Source organism: Pollachius pollachius, assembly GCF_949987615.1.
Source record: "Pollachius pollachius genome assembly, chromosome: 15".
NCBI classification, from domain to species: domain Eukaryota; kingdom Metazoa; phylum Chordata; class Actinopteri; order Gadiformes; family Gadidae; genus Pollachius; species Pollachius pollachius.
The window spans coordinates 1124574-1146636 of NC_136948.1; the positions used below are offsets into that span (position 1 = coordinate 1124574).

The 22063-nt window shown below is 50.9% G+C and overlaps 1 protein-coding gene across 1 annotated transcript; it reads left to right on the forward strand.

The window, feature by feature from the left end:
- The first annotated feature begins 2625 nt into the window (after positions 1–2625).
- Positions 2626–20348, forward strand: crip2 (cysteine-rich protein 2). Its single transcript, XM_079752614.1, has 8 exons — positions 2626–2748; positions 11781–11875; positions 15918–15975; positions 16987–17115; positions 17813–17881; positions 18071–18165; positions 18595–18652; positions 19018–20348. Exons 1-8 carry the CDS (start codon positions 2706–2708, stop codon positions 19083–19085), a joined length of 615 nt encoding a protein of 204 aa, XP_079608740.1. The 5' UTR covers positions 2626–2705; the 3' UTR covers positions 19086–20348.
- Positions 20349–22063: the final 1715 nt, after the last annotated feature.

The window sequence follows — 22063 nt, forward strand, 5'->3', positions numbered from 1 at the left end:
TGAACTATGTCCGATTGGGAGGGGGGTATGTGGGGGGGGGGGCTTCAGTCCCTGGGCCACTGCTGTCCTAGTTGTGGAAGGCTCCAAAGGTGGAGGAATGTGTTCATGTTGCTAAAGGGGTTGAAGGTTCGAGTCCCTGCGTGAGCCAGGCACACGGCCGCTGTTTGGATAGAGACTTTTAAAGCTCAAAAGGAAATGTTGATCTTGAAAGATTATACAACACACACACACACACACCACCACACACACACACACACACACACACACACACACACACACACACACACACACACACACATACTCGCAGACACACCACCACACACACCACCACACACACACACACCACCACACACACACACACACACACACACACACACACACACTCGCAGACACACCACCACACACACACACACACACACACACACACACATACTCGCAGACACACCACCACACACACACACACACACACACACACACACTTGAATGGGCGAGTCTGTGATCTGGTTTGAAGCCATTTCACTGCTGGTTGAAATGGTGAGAAATGGTAATGCCATGGTTTGGTCTCCAAGGGAACGCTGTCTTTGATGACTGGGAAGTGAAGCGCTGGATTAGGAGGAACTTCACACTTCAAAACGGCCCACATGAATAACAGCTTGAAGGCCCTTCCTTCGTAAACCTCTTCAGGGGGGGAAGGAGCTTCTGAGCCAGCTCTGTGACCGTGTCTCCGTCAGCGTCCGTCCGTCCGTCTCCCCCGCCCTGGGGGGGAGTGGTTGGGGGGGGGGGTGTGTAACGCTGTCTGGCAGTTTGAGACGCGCCGTGCTTCTCAGACAGCAGATCGTCAGAGCTGGTGACCTGGATACGTCCAGACGCCGGGGCCCCTGACGTCCTGACCCGCCAGCATGAGGGCCTGGGGTGCCAGCGGACAGCAGAGAGCTGGGGGCCTCAGGGGCTAGCTGAGAGCTACAGGGCTGTCAGACGCATCCATCCCCTTCCTCCATCCCTCCTCCCGACCCAAACGTTCCCGCTCTCCGGCGACTCCCTCTCAGCGCTGTCTCCGCCCGTCTTCGTCTATCTACTGAGAAAGCATCGCTGATGCCCACATCCGCTTCCTATTGGGACAGCGACGCCAAAGTGCGTTAGGTTAAGGCCAGCAGTCCCAACAATGGAATAACACAACCTCCATGTCACCTTCCCCTCTTAATCTGGGCGTCGGGAAATGAGCCCAGTGAGCCAACGATTACAGTGAAACAGAAAGCTGGTCATTCTCCATCTCTCCCCCGGCCTCTGCATCTCTCCCGTATCTCCCTCCGTGTCTCTCTGTTGTTCGTGCCGATGATGACTCGGTTCTGCTATGGCTCTGGTTCTCGCTGTACCTGCTGATCTGGCAACTAACAAACAACCTGCAACCACAGCAAAGTGCTGGGGGAACAGGCACTAATGGCGTTCTCTTCAGCAAACACACACACACAAACACATGCACATACACAAACACATACACACACTCACACACACACACACACACACACACACACAAACACACACACAAACGCACACACATCACACACTCAGAGTCATCCAACTCCAGAGGGCAGAACGAGGGAGACCACTGCTTTTAACTGTGGATGTGTTGGTATTTCATACGTCCCCACACCAACCCTGATGTGGTATCTTCCTCCACAGAAACAGTACCCGACTGGGTTTACATTGTCACGTTACCTTTAGAGATAGAAGCATAACCATGAACTATAATTAAGCAGCATATTTGATCCGTTTTGTACTAGGCATACAGTCATACCATTACTCTGTACTTTAAAAGCAGCATCAACGACCTTAGGTTAAAGCTGGTGTGGTTGTATCCCTACCAAAGGGCAGCCCTTATCAGTCTGAGAACGACCCTTTAAGAACCAGTCAGCTAGGAGATGAGGAGGGGTCCAGCAGATGGCTTCTAATCGAGGGACTCTCACACCGGTGGGAAGAGAGCGAGGAATGTCCGGACGTGTTGAAGGAGGACCTGCGATGTGTCACGCCGCCCGGACAGGCAGACAGCCAGACAGACAGCCACACAGACAGACAGCACACATGTGTGAAACGAATGACCTCGGTGAGAAGGGAAAGAGCCAAGATAGGGAGAACAACTCTTCACTGTGGCCTCATGGTTAATAAGTCTACCGCATTCTGTTTAGTTTTTAACGTTTTAGATAATCAGTTATTGTCTTGCACGTCACAAATAGACAAAAATAGGTCTTTTCTCGGTCTTTTATCAGTCTCTTGGTCTGTGTGGACCAAAATAGGAAAAGCTGATTCTACAACCGGCCACGTATCAACGGCCTTTCTCTCCGTAACAAATTCCTTCGAGTCCCAGTGACTCTGAATGGGAGCATTGTGGCTACGCCGAGGAGAGAGAGGAGAGTGGCTGTGCTGCTGTGTAAAGTGTGGCCCCCGTGGACATCTCTCCACCAGTCTGCCCATTACCCCCAGCTCTCCTCCTCCTGCCTGTTCTGGTGGGGACTGGCTGCTGGCCTGGCCAATGGGAGAGGGAGCAGGGGGGCATCGTGGCGAGGGCGGGACTTATGCAGATGAGGAGCGGGGATCTGAAAGAGACGCTCCGTCCCAAAGCGGCTTCTGAACGGAATAGAAGAGAGAGAACCACAACGTGGGCAGACAACAACAGAAAAACACTTTCCTTCGACCCGAAACCTCGCAACATGTCTTCAAAGTGTCCCAAGTGTGAGAAGACGGTGTATTTCGGTGAGTGGTGTTTACGGTTGTCTTTTTTTTTGGTATTATCTTGAAACGCACGACGCGTAACGTGGTGCAGAGTTTGGGTTGGAAACGATCGACCTTAGCCTTAACCTTATCTTAACCGTATCTTTAGAGCCATGTGTAAAAAACGTCAACAAAGCCATCTGATGTTTGGACTAATTCGTAACGATAACGGTAGTGTGGGAGAACAACGGTGGATTGATGAGCAGGTGGATTTCAGTGTGATCGTAGCGGATTCATTCATTCATCTCACCGGTTTGGTTCAATTTCTGTATTCATCTTCAGTATTTCGGACAAAGTATTTGTTTTAAAGTCAATAATTCGATATGATGTGCAGGAATTGTAGAACAAAAACAGCGGGAACAAAGGTGCAATAACTAAATAAATATACCAATAGCAATAGGCACGAAACTTCACTGTCAATTCCACTTTTCAACAGGACTAGTCGAAATGTATTTTTTTTCTCCCTCAGACTGAATCGTGGCACATTAAATGATGGTTGTAATTGGTTAAAATCCAAGTTGGCAGTTGCCTTTATAGATTGAGGACAGTCTTGCCAAGAGGCAGGAAGGCCATATGTTGATCACAGCGTAGGGCGGTGGCGAAGTCCCGTCATGCTGTGAGTCCCCGCGCGTAGATCCTGCCTGTCAACAAACATCCAACACGTAAACACAGGCGGTGCGCGCTGACCAGTCGAGGAGTAAACAATCTACTTATTTACAAAAGAGGACTCAAACCAAGAGCACGAGCGGGCTACCTTATGGCAGGGAACGTTAAGCCATACATCATATGCTGAAACCTAAAGCAACACATATATGTTTGTTTAATGCTGGTCTCCAAATAAACAATCTGAAGGAGATAAATACAGGGATGGTGATGTTGATGATGATGATGATGTTGATGATGATGATGGTGATGGTGGTGGTGGTGATGGTGATGGTCTGTTATGTAATGGCAGCAAAGATCACAGCTGTGGCTCGTCCTGTGAGCCAGCAAGCCAGCCAGCCAGTCAGATCTAGTTCCTGAAATACCAGCCTGTGTTATTTTGAAGAAAAGAAGCTTTCTCCTGCCTTTCATTGAGGTCTTCATTATGAGTTATCCTGCGAGTCAACGGGATTCACAACAATGTGTTCTGCGCTGCACAGTGAAGGTGCTGTCCAGGCATGATATTTTTAACCTTGGTTTGTGTGTGTGTGTGTGTGTGGGTCTGTCTGTCTGTCTGTCTGTGTGTCTGTGTGTGTGTGTGTGTGTGTGTGTGTGTGTGTGTGTGTGTGTGTGTGTGTGTGTGTGTGTGTGTGTGTGTGTGTGTGTGTGTGTGTGTGTGTGTGTGTGTCTCAGACGTCGGGGCTAGGGCTGCGTGTGATGGGAGTCAGTGACCGTGAAGTAATTACGGGCCGGGTTCCTCCCTGCGTGGGAGGGGGGGGAGGGAGGGAGGGGGGGAGAGGAAGAGAGGGCTTAGACTATTATGATGATGTCATCCCATAAAGGAGTATTTAAAACTGCTACTGGAAGACACCGCGCCAACTAGACTCACAGCCTCTTCCTCAGCAGAGATGAAGAGGACTCTTCTCTAGCTGGAAGTCGGTTGAGATGCTGCGAATGCATGAATAGATCGTCCCTCTGTGTCTGATGTTCGGCCTGCAGTAAAACACATCCTCCTTGTTCGTCATTTTGATGAACAGTGTTGTTTTTGTTATTTTGTTTTTTTATGTTCGTATTTTTTAATCGTGTTTCATGCTTGCAAACAAGCCGAAGAATAACGACATCATTCATGTTGCAGACACTTGCTTATGTCATAAAAAACACTCTCACTCAAGACTTTCCTCCTCTCTCTCTCTCTCTCTCTCTCTCTCCCCATTGTATTCCCACCTACAACTTGCTTCTCATCTCCCCAAATAGTTGAGGAGGCGGAAATAGAAATTTTCCATTTCTTTCCTCTTTAAAAGAACAACAATCTCTCGATCTGTCTCAACACACACGCTATCTCGTTAATCCTCTTCGTCTTCCACTGTGAGGGGAGGGGGAGAGAGAGAGAGGAGTGTGTCGGAAATGGCTCAATATTTAATATTATGATGCTATTTTGGGCGTCAGCCATCTCGATTGAGTGTCTGAGTTCTTAAAGGTTAATCTTCTTAATAGCTACATTTTAACACACTTACAGATTCCATGTCACACGCTCGTTTTAAGTCCTGACGATTTCCAGCGATGCTTACTTAAAAGGTCATATTAACCCTGATGCTTTGCACATACCGCTTACCAGATGTCAGGCGGAACGAGATGGACTTTAGATGCTGAAGGATGTCAGATGTTTGTTGTTCAAATGTGGTGTTTATTTAGCATACTATCCCCAACCTATATAGAAATCCACTAAGTGGGGGTTAGGATTTGGGGAACAGTTTCAAAACATTGCAGACACATGGTTTGTGATTGGTGGGGTACCACACAGCGCTGTCATTGGCCCACCGTGCGACTGAACCCACCTGGCCCCTCCCACTATCAGGACTGGTGGGCGGTTCCTTTAACCTCACACTCTCCTCCTCGTCTTTTAAATAGCAGCGGCGCGCCGCACTCCAGAGTGGAACCTTTGGTTTATCAGCAAATGCTTTTTAGGTTTTCCGTAAGTCACTTTATTGGGAAACCATTGGTGTATGTTTTAATTTTACAGCTGCTTGGGCAGATGTTGAATCGCAGCTGGAGTGTAAAAGTGTCTTATCAAATTGTCACTCGCGTACCAAACAACCTTCTATGTCAAGGAATCATTTTGAGCCCCGCCCGAGTCTAGCTTTTTTTATTTTGCCGGATGGAAAAACGAAACAAACAGGAAACTAAAGAACGTAAGAGCCTGAGCACATGTCAGCGTGAGGGACCTCTGAGGAGGCTCACAGGGATGTTGTTGAGTGAAAACACGTTTTGAAAAGCAGCAAAGAAACTAAACATTGTTTAGCGCAACTCTCAGAGCACCACCCAGTGACCTCACATCTGGGGGTTGCGTAACGTACAGAGAACACTCAGAGTATTGACTGGCATGTCACACGCTCAGCTCCCCCCGGGGGCTTCCAATCAGCGTGTAAACCCAAAAACACAAGAGTGAGGACCCAGAATGCACTGCTGCGCGGCCGGCTGGATCATCAATCCCCTCATTTGGCTGAGTGGTCCGGTAACGATGGCAGGGGCTCTGGGGGTGGGCTAATGGCAACAAGTGAACAAACAATAAACTAATGGGAACCTAATGGGGTGAAATTTTCGCTCTTGCTCTTGCTCTCGCTCTCGCTCTCGCTCTCTCTTCAATCACTTGGTGGTGGCTTAACTCCACTTCCCACGGTGTGAGAGTCTGTGACCACCGGGTTGGCCGGCTCTGCCCGCTTGGCTCTTCTGGGATGGGCGTCTCCTTCTCTTAAACATGCGTTTTGCATCCTAATGAGATGCAACATCTTCATCCAGACAAAGGGCTTTCTGTCTGCACACACTCCTGCACACACTCGCTGTGGGACCCTGCACTGTACCTTCCTCCTCTCTCCCATTGTGCCGGGGGGGGGGGGGGGGGGGGGGGGCGCACAACATCTCCCACGCAATTACATTTCCTCCCGCTTATTATTATCCTCCACCCAAAGAAGCAGCCTAATGTTCCACTTATCCTTCGTCGGCGCTGAAGGAGCCCGTTTTGCACTCGGCTGCCCAGTGCGCTGCCTGAATGGACCCGGTGGTTACATAAGGCCCTGTCTGAGTGCGGAGCCTCCTGCTTGGGGCCGTTGCATAACCTGGGAGCTACCGGGAGAGCGGCCCCCATTCAGGGCTCTTCTCTCTCTGCCTCTCAAGGCACAAATATGATCCTGCTAATGGAGCAGGCATTAGGCCTGGTGCTGAAAGGGACCCCGGCCCCTCGCCCAGCCTGGCCCGCAGCCTGGCCTCTTATGTAAGGGGCGGACGGTGGCAGACCTGATACCCACTGAGGACCCCCACATTCAGCCCCTCGGTCCCAGGACCGGCCCACCCCACAAGCCGTCCGTTGTATCCAGTAAACCCCCAGTCGTTGCTGGGGGGGGGGGGGGGGGGGGGGGGGGGGGAGTGGGGGGGGAGACAATGTTGTTTTGCGCAATTTGATGGTCTTTCGAGAGAGCGAGAGAGACTCTGAGCGAGGCAGACAGGATGTGAGTTAACTACAGCACATGTACGTCAGCCAGCCACTTTCACGAGGCCAGTGTCTTTATTTCGTGGGAGAGAGGGAGGGACGAGGCTGGGAGGAAACCCACATGAGAGTCCCGGGGCCAGGGTTTATTCTCTCTGCTGTGGGGTTGCATCAGCCGCAGAGAGCGACACATCCTGACGCATGTGGCTCAGAGGCACTCGGGCAGCGCTCCTCCTCGCCGCGGAACAGCTGGCGAGCCAGCGGGGCCGCGAGTACGAGTCCCCTTAGCGGTCGTAGCGCTGCACAGACCGCGTTGGGATGGGGGTCACGAGGACCAAAGCCACTGAGAGATTAATGTCATCCTCGTCTGTGCCGCAGAAACCCCAGCACGTCTCCACTAGTAGAATTGTGTATTTTTGCAAATGCAAATTATAAATATATGGCAATATCATCAATACAACACTCTTCTATTCAGTTAAGAGTGGAAACGCATGCACCAAAACATCTGTCCGTCGCGTCTGTCCATCAAGAGACGACCTGAAAGTATGAACGATTTGTAAAGTCTTCTCCAGCGTTATCCCGTTGACTAACTAGCACAGCAGCCTGCTGCCGTCCTGCTCAGTGCTGGGGGGTCTTGCTGAGTGCCCGGGGGTCCGGTCTGGTGCACTCGGCGGCCCGTGGCAGCCTGTCCTCGTGGTCGTTTCCGTCCCCCAGTAGACCAGACGCAGAGGGGAAGCAAACAAGGAAACGCTCACTTCCTCTGCCCTTCCCTCTCAGGCCCCCATTGTTGAATTAGTGTGTAGGTGTTGTTGTTGTTGTTTTGGGTGGGGGTGGTAAGGTCTTCAGTCCGACGCTCTTTGCAGCCAACATCACGTTTACAGAGCCCCCCCCCCCACCCATGGAGAGGGAGGGGTCGGGTTGCGGGGGTTTGAACAGGATCAAAGATCATCAGTTATCACGCCACTGTGACCCCAACGCCCACAGTAGCCCATGCCTCAGTCCATACAGATGGCTTTTTCATGGTGTGTGTGTGTGTGTGTGTGTGTGTGTGTGTGTGTGTGTGTGTGTGTGTGTGTGTGTGTGTGTGTGTGTGTGTGTGTGTGTGTGTGTGTGTGTTTACGCCATGACAAACAAAGCAGATGGGTCCAAATTAAAGTGGGTGGGGGACAAATGAAGCCCACCCAGCCGTCATGTAGGTGTGGATGTTAGTCTAACGACCGGGTTACTTCATCACCGTGACATGGGGGCACGACCCCCCCCCCCCCACACACACAAAACGGTATCTCCGTACTCGGACCAAAACCAACTATGTCTTACGTAACCGTGGGTTACGGAGACTGTAAATGGCGATGCACGCGAAGCGATTGCATAATCCAACGAGAGCTCTGTTTAGCTGCTGTGGAGCGTTTCGATTGGCCGGCTGTTGCAGTGGGTAAAGTGTGTCACATCTCTCTCTCGCTTCCCTTAGAGCTCACACCATCGGCTGATGTCCCGCGGCATTAACCCACCCAGCGGTCGATAGGTGTGAACAACACATTAGGGATGATGAGGTCCTGCTGGTACACTCTCTCTCCCTTCACCCCCCCCGCTCACCCTGTTCAAATGATCGAGAGATAAGGGATAAAGGGCACCTCCCATTTGGTCCATCGGAGCACGCCACCGAAGTCTTTCCCCCAGCAGAGCAGTGGTGCATGCTGGGAGCTCAGCGCAGTGGATGCGGTGACCGATGTTTCATCGTGGTCGTTACGGCTCGGCCACTTTACACCGTACTTCCTGCTTCCCTTTCCTTGGATTCCCCTGAAGATTGTCGGTTTGCCGTTCTCTGGTTTCAGCTGCAGAGTTACCATCGATAATCTGCAAAATCATGACCTTAAGACCCAGGTCGGAGAAGCAAACCGTTCGCCTCAACGCGTTAATGACAGTGTTCCCCTGTTGCTGCTTTCACAAGGTCTGCCCTCGAACAGCAAGGCCCTGTCATTTTATTAAGCAATTTGTCTGCATCTCACATAATTGCTAATTCTTTCAACGAGAGAGAGAGAGAGAGAGAGAGAGAGAGAGAGATGGGTAATGTCGCTGAGGTCTTTGGTGACCTCCGCGAGATTCGATCAAAGCCCCCGCCAAGGGCTTTGATCGACATCTGGTGACGGCCTCACCGTAAACACGGTCTGTACATCGTGTGATTTCAATCTCCCCCCAGGAAGGAAACCCAAGTCCACGAGACAGCCGTGACACGTTTGGGAAGATGTTCAAGAGAGATCTGAAGTTGGATTTGGAATGAAAGTTGGAATGCGAGCAGTGTCGGGTGTTTTTTATTTATTTACGGACAGACATCTATCGTCTCGCAGGGTAGCAGTTGTGGGAACTAAATCTGGTATAAAAGATTAAAGGACAGCAGGCTGGTTGCTAGTGGCTCAGGTTTGTGTTGGTGAGACTGCAGTACAGTGACACCTTTTACATGCCAAGTGTTTACACCAGGATTTGTAAAAGTGAAGGTTTTTTCGATTGGTGTACTTTTACTTTGAAAAGCGTGGCTGTTACACGGTTGTTTTTAATATCATCAGAAGGGAGTTCACCTGAACCATAACGCCTTCTTATCCTGATCTGTTTTACAGTCAACCCCTGAGTATCCAACAGCATGTTATCTCAAAGATGCTGAAGCATTTGGCCCAGGACATTTGGTGAAGAGCTTAGGAGCTTCCACCCTGTGGCTAAGCAGCTTATTCTGCCAGCGGTGTCGTTATTGTTTTTAGCCTCTGACCGCTGGGGTCTGCCCTCTTTGGTCTGTCCTCTCCCCCTGGGCACAGCGTTCTGCCGTGTCATTTGTTGTGTTCATCAACAGGAAAGGGGTCAGTGCCCCAGGTGATTTTTCAAACGGGGTTTATTTGTCTGGCCGGTCGTGGTTCAGTGGGGGCCGTGCAGAGACGGGATATAGGGCCGGGTACGCTAGAGGGTAGGCGGTTTGACCTCCAGACCTCATGTTTCTACCTGAGCTCTGGGCATCCCAGCACCAAACACAGATACAAGTCCAGCCTTTTAGAGATGCTGCCAAAGAAATACTCACTGCCTGGTCCCTTTTGGTAAGAAGCATCCGCTGAATGACCAAATAGTAAATGGTCAAAAACCTTGCACTGATGAACACCCAAACAGAGTCGGCTGTTCAGAGCAGATTCAATCTTGTGCTTCCGATGCCAACGTTTGGGCCACTGACAGTTTCACTGAAAAGAATAATAGGTGTAAAGAATGCGGACCTGAACGTTCTTCATTACTTTCATTCCTGGTTACACTTGTTTTCCTGTCGTTGAGGTCTCGTCACCATTCCTTTACTGTGAGCCATCGCAGGGGGAAGCAGCCTGAGCTTTGCACAGCCATCGACCCGCTCTGTAGGTCTGTGCTGAGCGGTTCATAGAAGCTTGTTCACAGCGTCGAATGCACACTTCAGCTGCACGGCATGTTGCACACGGCCGAGTTGAAAGGCTGAGGTTGGCCTCGCAGGGTTAGTTATTTGGAAGGATCAAAGGTGTGTGTGTGTGTGTGTGTGTGTGTGTGTGTGTGTGTGTGTGTGTGTGTGTGTGTGTGTGTTGTGGGACGTGGTGAACATCTGGCCTAATCGCCTATCCCCCATGCCCCCAAACGCCGACATCCCATAATAAAATTCTCCTCTCTTATCTGTGTGTGTGTGCGGGTTTATGTGTGTGATCACCAAATAAGCAACACAGAGTTGAAAGAGTTAACAAGCTCTCTGTTTTAAACAATATACGCACACACACACACAGAGAGCATGTTTGCATAAGACCTCATTCACACAATCTGCTCTCATCACTTCATGAGCCTCCAACGAATCTTTGTTGTTCCTCGATTTATGGCGAAGTTATTCAACGTCACACACACACACACACACACACACACACACACACACACACACACACACACACACACACACACACACACACTCACACGCTAACACACTGTCTTTTGTCTCGGTGAAATTGGCTAATCTAAGGCAAACAGACCCCCCTGTAGGCTGAGGCCGGACGGGCTGAAACAATGTGGTTTGTGTTTACAGAGCGCTATGTGTCTGGGGGGAGGTGGTTTTGGGGGGGTGAGGAGGGGTCTGTGTGTGGAGGAAACAGGTCCTGCGTCGGGGCTAATTGTGCGAGGGCTCGATAAGAGCTGGTGCTTCCCCTGGAACTGGTAGGGGTCCAGTAAGACTCCGCTGGCTCCATTGTGTTCAGACCGAGCAGGGATTAATAACAGAAGAGATGGGGGTGGTGAATCAAACAGATGGGTGTGTGTGTGTAGGGGGGGGCGTGATTGGTATGTGTTGGATGGGGGGTGTGTGAATTGAAAAGTGGAGCAAAGGTGGGGGGGGGGGGGGGGGGGGGCCTTATACAGAGATCTCAACTGTGCCGCCCCCCCCCCCCCCCCCCCCCCGCTGCACTTGGGCCTCACGCCACTGTCCCGTCGACCCTTGATGACATCATCACCGGGCGACCGTGTACCCGCGTTCGGCCGGGCGAGGGACTGGGTTAGGGGTGCAGCCGCTGGCCGGGGACAGAGAGAGGACGGGCCGGTGTCTATAGTGTAGGGTGAAGCAACGAAGAACGACACCACCCGACTCCTTCACCTCGCTGTACCACGCTGAACGCCCTGTTGTAAACCGCAGTGTGTGTGTGTGTGTGTGTGTGTGTGTGTGTGTGTGTGTGTGTGTGTGTGTGTGTGCAGGACGGGGGACACCCTAAGAGAGAAGCCATTGTTATTCCGGGCGTAATGTATATATAAACACTTCTTTATGTGGAGGTGTTCACTCATGACTCATGATTCTCTCCCATCTTCTGCCCTCGATTCTTCCCCCCCCCCCCCCCCCCCCCCCATCCCATTGTCCCCCATGCAGCCGAGAAGGTCTCCTCCCTGGGGAAGGACTGGCACAAGCTGTGCCTCAAGTGCGACCGCTGCAACAAGCTCCTGACCACCGGAGGTCACGCAGAGGTCAGTACGCTGCCGTCCAATCACGTCGCGGTACCGGCCCCGAACATAATGAGGAGACCTTAGAATAGAGGGAAGGATGGAATGCTTTAACTTGTGTTAACCTCTGATCTCGTGCATCAGTGACCTCATGTATCTGATGAGCTCATGTATCTGATGACCTCATGTTTTAGTGACCTCATGTTTCTGTGACTTGGTGACCGTGTGTGTGTGTGTGAACACAGAACGGTGTGTACACCGGTCTGAATGAGATGGAGAAGGAGGCACTCTTTATCTAAGTGGTTCTTTCTTTGTTTCCCTGCAATTCTTTTGACTCCTTTCTGGCAGTTTTATTGAATCGTTTCCTTTCTTTTTTTTGTCTTTTACAAACCAAAGCACACAAAAAAGTCGTTCAGTTAAATGAACGGGACAAAGCACGCAATCCAAAACATGAATGAATTGATGTCGTTTTAAGCGGAGCCAATCACACATGCTGTATGTTCCCCCTCTCAACGTTCTCTCGTACTCATGGACATTATCTGGCCTCTGCGCCGTCGCAGCCTGAGTTCTGTGTGCCCCCCACCCCGAGGCCTGAGGTCCCTGTCGCTGTCCCCCCCCTGGCTGCTCCACCACAGCGTGTGTTAGGTGATCGCTGAGGCTGTCTTCTCCCCACGGTCGAACCCCCTCACTGTGTCTGAGGGAGGGCCCTTTGATGTCCCGCCCACAGAGCCCGTCGGTGCATCAGATGAAACGACGGTGATCTGTTGTTCGGACTTGGGTCGATGCGACCGAGACATCATTTAAGCAATATTTGCTGTTTTGGATTTGGATTTAAGCCGAGAGGAGATTTAAAACATAATGTAAGCGTTATTTGCTGTTTTGGATAAAGATTTAAGCCAGGGGGAGATTTAAAACATAATGTAAGCATTATTTGCTGTTCTGGACTTCGATTTCAGCTCAGACAAGATTTTAAAACATAATTTGAACATTATTTGCATTTTTTTAAATATTCCAAGAGGAGATTTTAACCAATCCAGACATGATGAGCTGTTCTGATTTAGACCGGCAGACAAAGAGGTCTCAAACCCGAGTGAGACATGATTCAAACACAATGTGTTGCTTTGGTTCAGACTTGGGTCAACTCTCAAACGGCGTTGTTTATCTTCTGCGGAATCTTTATCGCGGTCTCCGAGTGGTTGATGTCGTCTCCGTGCGTACTTATACGCTTTAGTCCCTAGACCACTCGTACGTTTGTCTCCTTCCTGTCCGTCCAGAGTGTTTACTGATACTGCGGCGCAGATTTGTTGCATCTGTGTTCGCGTCCCTTTGATGTGGGCGGTCTCCGGGGAGCCCTTTATCTCTACAGGAGTTACATCATCAGGCTGCAGAACATCACGTATACTACTGTCTGTGGGAGAGAGGGAGCTCACTATCTGGCAGTGCCTCCCTATGGTCTCTCTCTGTGATGGGAGGGAGGGCTGCTCGCTATCTGGCATCTGCGGCCACCTCTCTGGACTCACTTATCATCCTCTTCCCCTGTGGCACTCTGTGTGACCCGGACGTAGAGTTCTGGAACAACACCACAAGCTTCTGGACGTGTCCCCCCCCTCTCTCTCTCCACACGAGGAGGAAGTGATGTCGGCGGCTGTTCTATAAAGCCCTCCCCCCCACCCCCTCCCCCCGGGCCTGAGAGGATGCTCCCGGCCGCAGTTTAATCTCTGATGTGATTACAGTAACACAGCCACCGGTCACCTCCCTCTCTGTGGCTGGTGTAGTCTCTCTCTCTCTCTCTCTCTCTCTCCCTCTCTCTCTCTCTCTCCCTGACTCTGTGTCTCTCTCTGACTCCTTCTCTCCCTCTCTCTCTGTCTCACTCTCTCACTCTCTCACTCACTCACTCATATATTTATGTATGTACTGTAAATATATTCCTTCCTAAATCTATCTCTCCATGGGCGAGCTCCAAGCCCATCGTCACGACAACGCAGCCTCATCACGGCCCGAGCATCATGGCTTTAATTGGTCAAATCACATCCCTGAACCCGAAACGGTGCCCCCACCCCCCCCCCCCATATCGCCATGGAAACAGACAGAGGGAGTTATTTCAGAAGGAATTTGATAATGGATTGTGGGAACGGGGAGAGGGGGAGGAGGGGGTTGGAGGTCGATGAGTCCACGTGCAGAAGAATCGTGGACTACATCTCAGCCCATTTATTATTGAAACTTGAAGATTCTAAACCAAGTAAGTAGTCGGGGGACCAAAGCCTAGGAAGAGTTGATCTGAGACTCACTGGGTGAGTCGAAACTGGAAGAGGAACCGTGATATGTTCATGAGGAACTAAACGAAAGGTCACATACGCAAGACGCGTTGGAGAAGACAATTGAGTTTCACTCTGGCCAATCCAGTTTATGAGAGAGAGAGAGAGAGAGAGAGAGAGAGAGAGAGAGAGAGAGAGAGAGAGAGAGAGAGAGAGAGAGAGAGAGAGAGAGAGAGAGAGAGAGAGAGAGAGAGAGAGAGAGAGAGAGAGAGAGAGAGAGAGAGAGAGAGAGAGAGAGAGAGAGACCGAGACCATTGCTACGGGCCCCGCAGGGTCGGCCCCATGGAGCTGAGCGCAGTGGGATCACATTCATAAGAGGATTATGAGTAGAGTAGAGACCAAAGCTTTGATGGTTTTCAAGTTAAACTCAGAACTCATATTTGGGTCTAACCCTGAATGACCGTTTTGGCCAGGAATGTGAGGCAATATTTAACCTCCTCTTTTACCCAAACGTATCCCGCGGAACTGTGCTCAAACCTCAATCATGACCACCGACAGACAGCGATAACTACAAATCCAGAGCGGTCACGTTTGGGAGCAGGAGTTTGGGGAAGAGGGAGACGTTCTGAAGAGAGCGTGAAGAGCGAGGTGGGTGGGGCGGTGTGGAGACGACTCGGGTATCAGGAAGTGGCAGAAGGAGCCTGGTTGGGAAGTGAGTGGGCTGTTCCCGGGACGTGTTTAATCCATCTTCCATCCAGACCCCGGGCCCTTAACCAGGAGCCCGGGGGAGGCCGCGGTCTGGGGCCCAGACAATGGGCGGCTCTGTAGGATCCTCCTGCGTCCACCAGCCCTGCGAGTGTCTGGGACGGAGGTGGGTTGGAAGGTGGACACGGAGTTCTGCTGGTTGCATTATTGATGGGGAGAGGCTGCAGAACAGGCGACTCACTGCCCAGCTGCCTTCTGGGTAAAGACACGCACGCGCTCCCCGTTGTGGCAGGGGGCAAAGGATTGTGGGATAGTTCTTCTTACTTTGGAAGCTCTGTCGACAATCCTTCGCACATGCTGCAGGAGCAAAGGATTGTGGGATAGTTCTTTCTGAGGTTTGGCGTTCTGCCCAGGGTGTCGCTGCCCTTGGCTTCATCCTACTCCTCTTTGGGCATCAAGTTCTTTCAGCTGTGAGGTCCTCTCTGGGCCTCGGTGCTGAAATACGGGCACTTCCTGTCCAGCTGACCGCTCGATACATTCTCTCACACGACCTCTCAGCATTCCCAGCATGCAACAGCAGCGAGTTGGCGCTGCTCTCCATTGATCCCCGCCCCCCCCTCCAGCCCCTCCCACTAGCATTGTACTGGGAGCCTGGGCAGGCGTGCGTGTGGAGAAATGCACACTAATAAACACACACGTGCACCCACACACAGTAACACTCCCTCTGGCTCTATCTCTCTACACCTCCCTTCCACCACGTTGGAGCGGCTGCGGTAAGGAGGGCTGAGACCCTGATGGAAATGTCCTCACGCTGCCAAGCAGCCCAGACACTTCCTCTTCCTCCCATTACCCCCTTCCTGTCTGATGTTTTTATTTTTCCTTTTTCTTTCCTGATTAAATATAGAACGATGACCTCATGTGAAATATGTGCCTGCAGGCAGATGTCAGATGAAACGGATGGAAATCAGTCGTCTGATCTTTGATACTGATATGTTTTCTCTCTCTCTCTCTCTCGCTCTCTCACTCTCTCTGTCTCTGTCTCTCTCTCTCTATCTCGCTCTGTCGCTCTCTCTGTCTCTGTCCCTCTCTCTCTCTTCCTCCTGCAGCATGATGGAAGGCCATACTGCCACAAACCGTGCTATGCTGCCCTCTTTGGACCAAAAGGTGCGTTGCAGTGGCTGTCACACAGAATGCACTCCACCTCACTATGACATCACACACTCTTAAACAACTGGTTATCTGACAATGGTGACGCTAGTGCAGCACATTTTCACAAGTGTTTGCTTTAGTGTGCTCCAATTTTCACCCTAATTTATTCTAGTTAATTGTTTCAAAGTTAGAAATGTCTCAAACTTGGAATTTTGAGATGCAACATTTCGTATTGATAGTGTTGTAGTGTAGTGCCAAAGAGGCCAGTGGTTCTATACCTGCTCCTTAATGACCTGTCTCTGTACTGTCTAACCCCTACCTGCTCCTTAACGACCTGTCTCTGTACTGTCTAACCCCTACCTGCTCCTTAATGATCTGTCTCTGTACTGTCTAACCCCTACCTGCTCCTAAATGACCTGTCTGTACTGTCTAACCCCTACCTGCTCCTTAATGACCTGTCTCTGTACTGTCTAACCCCTATCTGCTCCTTAATGACCTGTCTCTGTACTGTCTAACCCCTACCTGCTCCTTAATGACCTGTCTGTACTGTCTAACCCCTACCTGCTCCTTAATGACCTGTCCCTGTACTGTCTAACCCCTACCTGCTCCTTAATGACCTGTCTCTGTACTGTCTAACCCCTACCTGCTCCTTAATGACCTGTCTCTGTACTGTCTAACCCCTACCTGCTCCTTAATGACCTGTCTGTACTGTCTAACCCCTACCTGCTCCTTAATGACCTGTCTTTACTGTCTAACCCCTACCTGCTCCTTAATGACCTGTCTCTGTACTGTTTAACCCCTACCTGCTCCTTAATGACCTGTCTCTGTACTGTCTAACCCCTACCTGCTCCTTAAGGACCTGTCTGTACTGTCTAACCCCTACCTGCTCCTTAATGACCTGTCTCTGTACTGTCTAACCCCTACCTGCTCCTTAAGGACCTGTCTGTACTGTCTAACCCCTACCTGCTCCTTAACGACCTTCATCCACAACCTTTTTACGAACTCATGATGTCATTGGTCATCCAGGCGTCAACATCGGCGGTGCCGGTTCCTACGTGTACGACGCCCCGGTGAACAACAACGCCCCCGCCGCCGTGGACTCTGCACCCAAGGGAGAGGAGAAGAGGGTGTGGGCACCCAAAGCTCCAGCCAAAGGTAGGGTCCCGCCCTGGCCCGGCCCCTCGGACCGACTGATTAACCCGCTGGCGCTGCCCTGTGTGTCAGTGTTAGGAACCACCATCCCATAATATCCCAGAGTGTGCTGTAGGAAAGGTTCTGGTTCTGGGGGTGAATCAGTGGTAAGTGATAAGGGGGACTCTGGGTTCGCTCAGGAACTGGGAGACACCGGGACTTTCCACGGCTGTGAGGCCAGAACACAGTGTTGCTCTGACACAGAACGGGCGTGCACGTTCAGCGGGAACTGCAAACGTGCACGAAAACACTTTTTTAAGAGGTGTCTGGAATACACTGGTAACCCTGTCTGATTTTGGAATTGGTCCTTAATAGTAGTTTATTGTATAGCAAAGTTCATTCAACTTTATTTAATTTCTATCGGCACACTTAATCACAATTACAGTCTCAGAAGGCGTCACAGAGCGACAACAGCGCCTCTGTACGCTAAGCCCTGTACAGGGCTAATAAAACACAAGCCTAAGCACTGTTCAGGGCTAATAAAACACAATAAAACCCAAGACCCAAAGGGTAGACACCTTGAGACGGCACACAGAAGAGAGAACCCTTCCTTCCAAGAACAATTATTATTGCAATAAATGATTGCGTCTGATAGGATGGCCTTTGTGAGCGTTGTACACGACTGTTCCAGTAACCCAGTAAACCGTCGGTGTGTCCACAGCCTCCAGCATCACCACCTTCTCTGGCGAGGCCAACCTGTGCCCCCGATGCAACAAGAAGGTTTACTTTGGTGAGTGGTCCCTATTGGTTCCTCGAGTGCTTTCCGTCGGCTGACAGGAAGCGCTGACGTGTCAAAGACATCATCACAGCTCGTAAACCAGGTTGCCATGTTGGCTGAGGGGTGTGATTGTGCGTGGGCGTTGGGTGTGGCTGTGTGTGTGTGTGTGTGTGTGTGTGTGTGTGTTGTTCTTTTCCACAGCGGAGAAAGTGACATCACTGGGCAAGGACTGGCATCGCCCCTGCCTTCGCTGCGAGAGATGCAGCAAGACTCTGACTGCTGGAAGCCATGCAGAGGTAAGGGGAGGAGGGAGGGAGGGAGGAGGAGGAAGGGAAGAAGGAAGGAGGAGGGAGGGAGGGAGGCAAGGAAGGAGGGAGGGGAGGGAGGGAGGAGGAGGGAGGGAGGGAAGAGAAGGAGAAGGGAAGGAAGGAGGGAGGGAGGGAAAGAAGAAAAGGAAGCAATAGGCAGAAAGGCTAGAACTCTATGCCCACATAGAGCTAGAACTCACTGACGGTGTCTTTGTAAACTAGATGCAGAACAACCCAACCTGCTCCTGATTTCCTGGTATCTCTAATCTCTGTTGGTCCCTTTGGATCAAAGTGCCTGTTGAATGACTGAACGATGAGGTTGTCTAAGGAGCGGGAGAAACGGAAGAAAGCGAATGCGCTGCCGAATCACAAGGTGATTTAATTAATGAGCGCCTGTGTTGTCTTGTGTGGTTTCAGCACGACGGCCAGCCATACTGCCACAAGCCCTGCTATGCCACCCTCTTTGGGCCCAAAGGTAACCACTAGAGGGCGCCGTCTGTCCACCGAACACCAGCTGCTCTCTGCAAACCGCCAGGGTTTAACCTCCCAGAGGCCGCACACACAAACACACACACACACACACACACTGCGAGTGTTGCATAATTTGAACAGGCACTGCAGGAGGAGATGTCCACATCGCTCGGTCCAGGTTGCGAAACGTTTTAATAACAGTCGGCTTTTGGACGCTTCCTGCGGCGGTGTGTGTGTGTGTGTGGCGTCACACGCAGTCGCGCACTCGCTCACGAATACCACAACCTTGCTTTTACCCTGACCTTTGACCCCTCCTCCCCTACCCTCCGTGATCCCCCCCCCCCTCTCCCAAAACTCTTGCTTCTCCAGGGGTGAACACAGGTGGAGTAGGAAGCTACATCTACGAGAAGGAGCCCAGCGCCGTCACCCAACCATGATCCTCTGCTGACCCCCTCCCCAGTCCTCCACCCTCCAACCCAGCACCACATCGGATCCCCAGTCCTCCAATCCCCCAATCGCCACCCCCACCACCACATTGTCACCGGCTGAATCAGTATTATCAGCCCCCGCCTCCTCCATCCGAACTCCACCTCTCTACGCTCCAGCATCAGGCAGCTGCCCCCCCGCCCACCCAAACCTCCATTCCGCTGGGCTGGGGGGTTCTGAACCCCATCGCCCCCACCGGACCCCCCAGACCCAGCCTACGTGCGACCCTCCTTCCACGGTTGTGAGCGGATAGCAGGGGAGGAGGGGAGGATGAGGAAGGGGGGGGGTTTCTCCTTGTGATATAACGTTGCCCATATTTCAGTTGCTGTACGTTATGTCAGACGGAGAGCTGGATAGATTTGCATCCCTGAGTGATGCTGAAGGTTAGACAACGGCTTCAGTTATGCGACCATGACCTTAACATGTCATGTTTACTTATTTATACGTGGCATAAAGGATGTTACGACGATCGGGTTAGAAACGCAGATGTGTACCACTGTAGAGGCAATTGTATAAGAGATGTATAGCTGAAATGGGAATCGTTGGGGGACATACAGTATGTTTGTTCGGGGGAGTTAAGAGTTGTGTTATTGGTTATCTACTTTGAAATTCAGCTGACGAAGTGATTCGTAACAAAAAGGGGAATTGAGTAAGAGAACCATAAAATAAACGACAAAATGTTAATTACTGTGCTACAGTTGTACAGAAGTATTTTGGACCTCAAAAGAAAAATGTAAAAAAAAAGAATGTTATTTTATGAGGTGACGGTGGCAGGTGTTGAGTTTTACAAGGTGTGAGTCGGAAACCGAGCAGGTTCATCCTGGTGTGCAGACGGGTGTATATACTGACTGAAGTAGGACCCCACCAGCGGGACCAGTGGAGGTGCATCGAGGCGACAGCAGCTGAATCCTTTCTGTTACGAACGCTTTTTTTTTTTGGACGTACGACGTCCTGTTCAATAACCCTGCTGTCTTGTTTCCTCGCCACGGTGATAAGCTGTTTCCAGTATTGGTAGCGTTACGCCCTGTTAGCATGGTTGTCGTCTAGAACCTCTGAAACGTTGGGCTGCGGACAAGACATTCTGCAAGAATGCGCATCTAGTATTAAACTCCAACCGACTGTTACTGTGTTGAAGTCCCCCTCTGTGTGTAGACGAGCTCCGGGCTCCGCTGTCTGTAACGTTAGTACGATGCTGCACACCCCACCAGCCGTGTCTTTTTAATCTCCGTTAATAAATATTTCAGATAAACCATCCCTTTGTGTGTTGCTATGGTTACTCCTCCTCTCCTCTCCCAACAGGCCGGTACAGCCGTTCCAGCCCGTGCAAGATTCCAGTTTTATTATCATTATTATTATTGGCAATAAGCAACGCTCTGGGGTGAGCTGATGAATTCAAACACACGACGTTCATCTGTTCGTACTTTCCATAAGCGCCACACCTGTGGATCATGTGATTGTTCACGCCTTGCCCAACCTGTGGGACGAGACCCATTTACGGTCGTCCGGTATGCAGATGAGGTCGCGGGGGACTGCTGACTTGCAAGCCTAATAGATTGTTAATGGTGCATTTTTTATGACGCAATCATTTGAAAGGTTTGAATAGGTCCAATAAAGGTCCAACTGTATACGAATGTCTGGTGATCGTTAGCCACGAGCAAACTGCTACGTATCCCTCAGCATGGCACACTGAGCCTATGGGACATTGAGATAACCGGTAGATTGGGTTGAAGTGACACGGGGGGGAACTGGATAGACAGAAATGTAAAAAAGGCTAAATAGAGGGTGACGGGCCGGGAGAGGTTAAAGAAGGAGGATGGGTACGGTCCAGGGGTCGGCGGCGCTCTGGCTCCCTGTAGCCACGGCGATGCTGTGACACTAAAACAACAAAAAAATGTGTTCTTATGCTACAAAGTACTACAAATGTCATACTTGCAATGACTAAAGGCTATTAGTTATTTTGTAAATAGTACTATATATCAAACGTTATACGCGTGTTATCTTCATTTTAGGGGTCAAATGGCTACAGATTAATTGTATTTATGCAGGAGTAAGACCAAAAATTGTCTCTGGATAGTGAAGGTTGCAGACCCCTGGTCTATACACATGCAGTCCATCTAGCACCCAGGTAACTGAGCTGCAGACCGCGTTAGAGCACTTGGGGGCCTTCATAACCCTTCATAAAGGGAGGGTTTGGTATGGAATTATCCATACCATTCATCCTGAGGTTTGACCTGCAGAGCCTGCTGATGTTAACAGTCTGTGGCCACGCCCACCGTGACCTCACCGACCAGAAACACCGCCCATAAAACGAGGACATCGTTACACCCCCTCTGAGCTACGACACCGTTTCCCTCCCACTCAGAAACAGCGGTACAACGGTCATGTGTCAAAGCGTACACAACCTCACATGACCCACGGGTTCTACACATCTACTGTGTGAAACTTAGACGGTATAAAACCCAGCGCAGTGCTTATATGGAGTGATTGGCGGGTTGTGGACCCAGTGAACCACACCCACCACGCCCGGGGAACAACACAGTCGCCTGGATACAAAACACATGTGACTTCCTCCTGGGACTGTACATCGCCCCAGGACCGAAAACAGTCAGGATCCAATCAGCATTAAACCTGAATAGTATGGAGAAAGAGGGAGAAAGAGAGAGAGAGAGAGAGAGAGAGAGAGGGGGAGAGACAGAGGGAGAGAGAGAGAGAGATAGGGGGAGAGAGAGAGAGAGAGGGGGAGAGAGAGAGAGAGAGATAGGGGGAGAGAGAGAGAGAGGGGGAGAGATAGGGGGAGAGAGAGAGAGAGGGAGAGAGAGAGAGAGAAAGAGAGAGAGAGAGAGAGAGTGAGCGGTAGACATTGATATATGGATAGATGAATCCCTCAATCGAAGGGCCAAGAAGACTTCAAATGTATTCCACATTGATT

Coding starts and splice junctions, on each gene's coding strand:
- crip2 (XM_079752614.1), top strand. CDS start 2,706: ATGTCTTCAAAGTGTCCCAAGTGTGAGAAGACGGTGTATTTCG. Junction 15,976..16,986: donor TGCCCTCTTTGGACCAAAAG/GTGCGTTGCAGT, acceptor TTGGTCATCCAG/GCGTCAACATCGGCGGTGCC. Junction 18,653..19,017: donor CACCCTCTTTGGGCCCAAAG/GTAACCACTAGA, acceptor TTGCTTCTCCAG/GGGTGAACACAGGTGGAGTA.